Here is a 7,533-nt window from a genome sequence, read left to right on the forward strand (position 1 = left end):
TTGTGTCATGATGCAGCGGAGAGCTTCAGATTAGTTTGGATAAACTGTGGTTCTGCATGTCGGCTGTTTGCGATGCAACAATGGACGAATCTAGGTTAGCTTAGACTACTTCTGGTTATTTAACCTGCAAAATTACTTACACAGTACACGAGTGCTTATGTATTTCACCGCCAAGAAGGCGGTTCGACTCGCCTCGTATTGCGGCCTTGACGGAGACTTTAGATCAAATATAAGAGGAAAGTGGGTCACTCTCTTCACAGATGCTTCGTTACCTAAGTTTTCATCGAAAGTCACGCTGTCAGTTACGATGCGAGATGTGCTCGTACCCTGCGCCTCTATCGAGTTGTTTTTTCCGGAGGTGGCAGAAGAGGCAACGATAGCGCTAGCACTCGCGCCGCCCAAAGTGGGAAGCATTGTCACTGACTCGCAAAAGGCGTATAACAGCTACAGAAAGGGTTGGGTGTCTCTTGCGGCACTAGATGTTCTCAAGAGTAAACGCGACGTACCTGAAAAGAAAGTTGAGTTGATATGGACACCGGCTCACTCTGGGCTGGAGGGCAACGAATTTGCCCACCAGTTCGCCGGAGAGATGGAACAGCGGGTAGAGCAAGGTGAGCCACAGTCCCTATTTAGTTATAGGGACATAACGAACCATTACAAGATGGAGAGGCCACGTTACCGCGATCCTCAAAAATCGCTTAGCAGAAAAAAGCAAGCGATCTAGAGGCAGATACAGGCAGGATCTTTCCTGCACCCTACCTTCAAAGCAAGATGCACCCGGAACGGTACGAGAAGGAATGCTATTTTTGCAAGACTCAGTTAGTGGGCGTGCTCCAACACGTCATTGGAGTATGCGATTTTGTGAAGGCAATCCACCCACCTTTTGCCTGCCCGACTACCTCAACTCATCCCTCATCCTCCATAATCTAGCTTATGGGAGACATTGCTAACCAGCCCTGCCCTGCAAGACCAGCTCGTCGTGATCTGCAGGGCCCAGGCGGCTAGAGAAGCATATGGGTCCCGTGAAGAGCGAACCACTTCCATGGACAGCGTCTAAGAAGACGTCGAGCTGGGCTCAATAACGTTGTTTCTCTCTCTGCTATTGCTGGCGAGAAAAATGAAAAGGAAAGTGCAGGGGCCTGCCCATTGGCTCAGGCTGATCCACAACCAACGTTAGCCACAAACGCTGCTACGCTGCTCTCTTATCTTTCGAATCTCCTATTTTCAGCAGGTGCCTGGCGTTTCGCTGTATATGTACTGTATGAATGCGAGTCTGTGCCGAGACTGGTGCCACTTGAAGTCACCATTTGTGGTAAAATGGTGGGCCATCCTTTCGGCGCAGAGGGTTTGGAGCGATGTCAAACGAACTGCGCAATTCCGCGCACAAAGTTGTTAGTCGAATTCAACACTGGCTTGTGCGAGGGATTCGTGCCGACGACCTTTAGTCCTCAGAACCGTAATTAGGGACGACCTTCAGAGAATCGTGGCGGGCTAACCGGTGGTCGCAGAAGGATACGCATGGTACCAAAGGTGGTATCCGAATTTGTCGAAAGCTTTGGAGAAAACAACTTATCTAACGCTCTTCATTTGATTTCGCATTCATGAATCATTTTAATATTTAGCCATATATACCCAGCCATCGGTTGCGACTGTGTACCGGCGGCGCCAGGCAGAGTCTGACGATCCCAAAGAAATTGCTGGCCATGCAAAGTATATGGAAAGGGATAGGGACCACCTGACCAAGTAAAACCAGTCAAACGAAGCTTTTGCTTTGCACTTGTCACTAGTATAGAGGAGATAAACCTCAACCATGTTTTTTTAGTTTGTGGCGTTGATCAATGGAGATTATTGGTGAATATTTGTTCGCGGAAAGGTAGGTACTGATTAGATAAGCAAAAGAAAAAAACAACCACATGCCGCCGATAGGAACCGTGCCGACGACCTCCGAATTATTAGTAAAATATTTACTAATAAAATACATTGGTCCACACCACAAAACTAAAATAAAAATAAACTATGCTCCTTGGTTTCTGTTGCAACTTCATGTGTGTTTTCGAAGTGCGCGCACCTTTTATCACATTATCTGGCGATCCTTCAGAGCTTCGGACCATCACGACTAACGTGCTCCTTCCTATCTTCCTGCCACTAGGCTACTTATAAATACGCCCTACACCTGTGTAATAACAGTTCATTTTTGGTTCTACTGACTACACTGCTGCTTCCCTGGTCTGGCATTAATGTGAGGACTCCACGGCTACGCTACAGTGGCGACGAGGGTGGACATCGCCAATGCAGTGAAAGTCGGCACAGAACAGGACCCCACGCAGAACCGAGAAACCAAGGCCGTCATGGCTCGGCACATTCCGGACTTCAAAGACGACAAAGATAAGTGGCAGCCGTACCTTATTAAGGTAGAAGCATACCTCGAAGCTAATCCAATTGAAGATTCGACTAAAAAAAGCATTGCTGATTGCCGCGTTAAATACGCATACGATGCAGGTGCTGGCAGGAAAGGTGGTTCCGCGCAAACCAAATGCGTTGACGTATGAAGAAGTCGAAGTTTTGAGTGAGCATTATAGTCCTAGGAGACACGAAATCACTGAAAGCTTATAGTTCTTAAGTCGCTGTCAGGAGGAGGGCGAGCCGATTAATGAATTCCTGGTAGGAACTCGCCGCATGGCTGAAAATTGCAATTTTGGCAGTGCTTTGGATCACATGCTACCAGACCACATTGTGTGTGGTATACGGTCAGGTGCCCTGCAGAAGAAGCTACTGGCAAAGCAGGAATTAACGCTACAAGACGCTGAGACAATGGCCCTTGCAGCCGAGGCTGCGGATAGTGGCGTAAAACGCATGATCGTACCGGCAACAACCACCTGTATTAAAAGTACAGGCGCATCAGAAGGAAACTCTGCTGGACGAAACGAGGGCTGCCGCACATCAACAATGCTCAAGGTGCGGCAGTACGAAACGTAATGACATATGTTGCTCCCGGTCTAACGCTCGTTGTTACCGCTGTGGACGACGGGGTCACCTCGTAAGGAAATGTAGAAGTCGCAGGGCTCGAGAACAAGGCATGGCGAGGATGGATGGATACGGCTCAACCCTTTAATTCGGGCGGTGGCTCAAGCCACCTAGCCATCACTTATGAAATTTTACTCTTCTCTCGATTTTAGCCACCAATCAGATAACCTTCGCTTGGTCACTTCTACCCGCTTAAAACCTACTTTCCCTTCACTGTCCTTAAACCCCTACGCCTTAGATCAATCAGCCCCGCTGTTTTCCTCTGTAGGGTGACGCCCTTTACGAGGACGGCGCAAAATAACGCCCTCTTGGGGACGGAAACCTCAGCAGACCAGGAACATGAAGCCGCCCACATTTGGACTTTGGTATCACAACGAAAAAGCTGTCTGGAACCGCCGATCCGCCGAACATTTGCTTGGGGCGGTGTGCAGCTGAGCATGGAAGCCCATACCGGGTCTCCCGTTTGTGTCATTCCGCGTCAACTGTTCGATAAGCATCGCGGGCAATGGCCGAAACTGAAACTGTCCAGTCTGAAATTAGGCTCCTACACAGGACGCCTTCAGGTATTTGGGGAGCTTGAGCTCCAGGTTTGTCATAAAGGGACGACAGTAAAGTGTGCGCTGACCGTGTTGGACTGTGCGGGACCTATCCTCTGCGGTCGCGATTTAATCAAACATCTGAAGAGCGCAGGTGTTCCGGTGGTTCGTTATGTCGAGGACTCAGCGTCAAGAAAAGAAGCAAGCGAATCCAGCGTGAACAGCATCTTCCATTACTACCACGACGTATTCTCCGAGGAACTGGAACTAATCAAGCGTCCTTTAGCCGGCATGCAGATGAAGGAAAGCGCCGTACACAAGTTCTGTAAGGCCAGATCTATTCCATACGCGCTACGCGATTGAGTCTGTCTGTCTGTTGTTTCCAGGAAGAAAGAAAAGGAGAGTGCACAGGCTTGCCAACTGGCTCAAGCCGAGCCACAATCGCTACTACATGCAGATAGTAGGAGAATTCAAAGATGGGATAGAAAAACAGGATAGAAAAGACGCGCCGTGTAATGACCCAGGCCGATCCCGGAGGCAGTGCAATACCGGGCCAACCGGTGGCGGAAGTGAAGAAACCTTCAAACACTCAGCCACATTTCCAAAAATAAGTCCAATATGTTAGGTTCAAATGGGACCCGCATCAGTCCCTTGAACGAGACCGTTTAGTTGCTCTGGGCGTACTGTCGCTGGCGGCACACTCTGAATGGGCAACGCCCATAGTCACAGTGCTTAAGACGGCGCAGTAAGGATCTGCGGCGATTTCAAGGCCACAGTAAATCCAGCGTGTGCAACTGAGCAATACCCTTTGCCAATCACTGAGGATAATTTTGCCCGACTACACGATGAGGAATATTTACGCACTCTCGATTTACGGGGTGCATACAGTCAAGTGGCGCTAAATTATGACGCTAAGAAAGTTTGCGTCATTAATACGCCAAAAGGGCTATTTTTCTACAACAGGTTTCTTTTCGGGATAGCCGCTGCGCCTGCTATATTCCAAAGAAAAATAAATGGATGAGGTTTTGGCTGGTCTTCCAGGAGCACAGGCTTATCTGGACGATGTGCTCCTTTCCGAAAGAGCGAGTGACAGCGGTGAGACGCTGAAAAACTTCTTAGAGCGCTTCCGAGAGCGTGGTGTAAAGCTAAGGTTCGATAAGTGCTAACTGCGCAGCCCAGCAGTAACTTATCTAGGGCAGCACATCGATCGCGATGGGCTTCATCTGAATGAGAAAAACCCTGACGCTATCATGCAGGCACCCAACCTATGTAATGCATTCGAGCTACGTTCGTTTTTGGGCATGGTTACTTTTTACGCGAGGTTTCTGCCGAACATGTCAACAACCCTTGCTCCATTGCATCAACTGCTTGAAAAGAATGCATGCTAGGTATGGAACCAGCCTCAAGAGCTCGCATTTGAACGCGCCAAGTAAAACCTTAAAACAGCCACGGTTCTCGTTCATTTCCACCCTTCGAAGGAACTTAAACTTGAATGTTACGCGCCTCCGTACGGTGTGGGAGCTGTCTTGTTTCACACGACTGGTAACGATCACAGGCCCATCGGGTTCCGCTCGCGAACAATAACTCAGGCGGAACGCAAATATTCACAGCTCGAGCGAGAGGCACTGGCACTGGTATTCGGCGTCACGAAATTCCGTGACTACCATCTAGGTCGGGAATTTACCCTGCTGACTGATTATCAGCCATTGCTGAGCCTGCTGAGATCAGACAAGCAGACGCCCCCAGTGGCCGCCGCTCGGATACAACGTTGGGCGCACCACCTGGGAGCCTACCCGTACCGGCTACAGTACGCACCAGGACGACAGATGCTGAACGCTGACGCCCTGAGCCGACTTCCGCAGCGATTTCCTGAAGCTGACGTCAACTGTGAGCCGCCCGAATATGTGCTGTCGCTGAACCAGCTGAATTATGGCGCCGTGACAACGCGTGAGCTGAAGACATTAATGCCTTTTGACCCTCCTGGTTGAGGTCAAACAATACATAATACATGGGTGGCCCAAAAACGCAAACGGAATGACCCGGGCCGTACTGCCGTTTTTTGACCGTAAGCTCGAACTATTCATAGCACATGAACTGGTGTACTAGAGTAATAGGGTCATAATACCAACCGAAGCTAGGGAACGAGTGCTGCCTCTTCTACATGAAACACAGAAGAGTTCACCGGCAATGAAATCTGTCGCGCGTTCTTTTTTCTGGGGGCCAGGTCTTGACAGAAATATTGAAGAGTTGTCTGCTCAGTGCAAGAACTGGGTGCAAAATCTGCCGATGGCAGCCACGGCCCCCTCCGTTAACTGGCCTGAAACAGCCGAAAGGTGGTTCCGTATTCACGTTGACTACGCGGGTCCGATCTGCGGAAAAATGATACTCTTAGTAGTCGACGCGCATACCAAATTGCTCGAAGCAATACATTTGTCCCATGCGTCAGTACAGAGTACCATTAACTGTCTCCGTGTCATTTTCAGCAGGTTTGGAATACCCCGCACGATCGTTTCTGACAACAGAACCCAGTTTACCAGTCAAAACTTCGCGTCGTTCTCGGCAAACAACAACATTGTGCGCCTTCGATGTGCTCCCTACCATCTCCAGTCTAATTGTGCGGCAGAAAGGGCAGTGCGAACTGCAAAAGATGGCCTTCAAAAAATGAGAGAAGGAAACCTGTAAGAGAACCTAGTACAGTTGCTTTTTAACTACCGGAGGACTCCACGAAAATCTGGTAAATCCCCAGAAGAGCTGCTTTTGGGCTATCAAAAGCGCTCACGCGTGGACACATGCAAGCCTCCAGCACTTCCGGGACCAAAGGAGAACAAATATGACATGCTGCCACTGCTTCTAAGTGAGGTGTATGCCCGCAATTACGGTGCGGGGAGTATCTGGACGCCTTCCCATGTGGAGACGACGTCTGGAGCGCGAATGGTGACCGTGGAAACATCGGACGGAGTCGTCCAGCGGCACGTGTGCCAGGTCCGCCCGCGACCAGAAGCACCAAGGGATAACCCGGCAGTAACTACAGCCACCACACATTGCAGTGCGCCAGACCAAGCAACACAACTACAGCATCCAGAAACAGTGAGCCCGGATGAAGGCATTTCAGCTCGGCGCACCCCAAATGGCACCGGTTCCCCAGATCTTCCGGCACCAGATATTCCGGTGGCCCCGTTGAATACAGGTGTCGCCCAACAAACTTAGACTTGCAAGGATGGTCAAACGGGCTAGTTGGCAGCTCATATTTGGAAAGAAAACAGCGCACCTTTAGACACTGTGTCGTTATATCTGCCATTGTCCGTGTCTAAAGGTGCGCTGTTTTTTCTCCAAACTCTGAGACGCTCAACGAGAGAACACAAGCCAGTGCAACGTTTTCATTTCTGAGGAGGAAGGAATGTTGCAATTTCATGTGTTTTCGAAGCGCGCACCTTTTATCGCCTTATTTAACGATCCTTCAGAGCTTCGGACTATCTCGAGTAACAAGTGCTCCTTCCTATCTTCCTGCCACTAGGGTACTTATAAATATGCGCTAAACCTGTGAATAAACGTTCATTTTTGGTTCTACTAACTACGCTGCTCAGTAATATATATATATATATATATATATATATATATATATATATATATATATATATATATAAACAAAATGCGTGTAACACTGAAATCATTTGTGCAGCACCATTTCGAAATAGTCTCCCTTGAAGTCTATACAAAGCTTTCAACGCTTCTTGAGGTCTTGGAAACAGTTGGAAAACGCTTCTTTTGGCAGGGCTATCAGCTCCTTTGTCGTGGCGTCTTGAATGGCCTCCACGCTCCCTGCCCAGCGACCATTTAGGGCCCTCTTCAGACGATGAAATCGGAAAAGATCGCACGGGGAGATGTCAGGCGAGGATGGCGGATGGAAAAGTACAGTATCGCTGCGCTTGGCGAGAACTTCTGGCACGCTGAGTGCAGTTTGCGGCCTTGCGTT

General features: G+C 49.2%; 1 protein-coding gene across 1 annotated transcript; it reads left to right on the forward strand.

The window, feature by feature from the left end:
• Window positions 1-589: 589 nt before the first annotated feature.
• On the forward strand, window positions 590-6,947 carry LOC144104065 (uncharacterized). The gene is made up of 5 exons (XM_077636891.1): window positions 590-611; window positions 2,266-2,398; window positions 5,116-5,440; window positions 6,357-6,758; window positions 6,891-6,947. Exons 1-5 carry the CDS (start codon window positions 590-592, stop codon window positions 6,945-6,947), a joined length of 939 nt encoding a protein of 312 aa, XP_077493017.1.
• Window positions 6,948-7,533: the final 586 nt, after the last annotated feature.

The sequence above is a fragment of the Amblyomma americanum genome, chromosome 1 (genome assembly GCF_052857255.1).
Source record: "Amblyomma americanum isolate KBUSLIRL-KWMA chromosome 1, ASM5285725v1, whole genome shotgun sequence".
NCBI classification, from domain to species: Eukaryota; Metazoa; Arthropoda; class Arachnida; order Ixodida; family Ixodidae; genus Amblyomma; species Amblyomma americanum.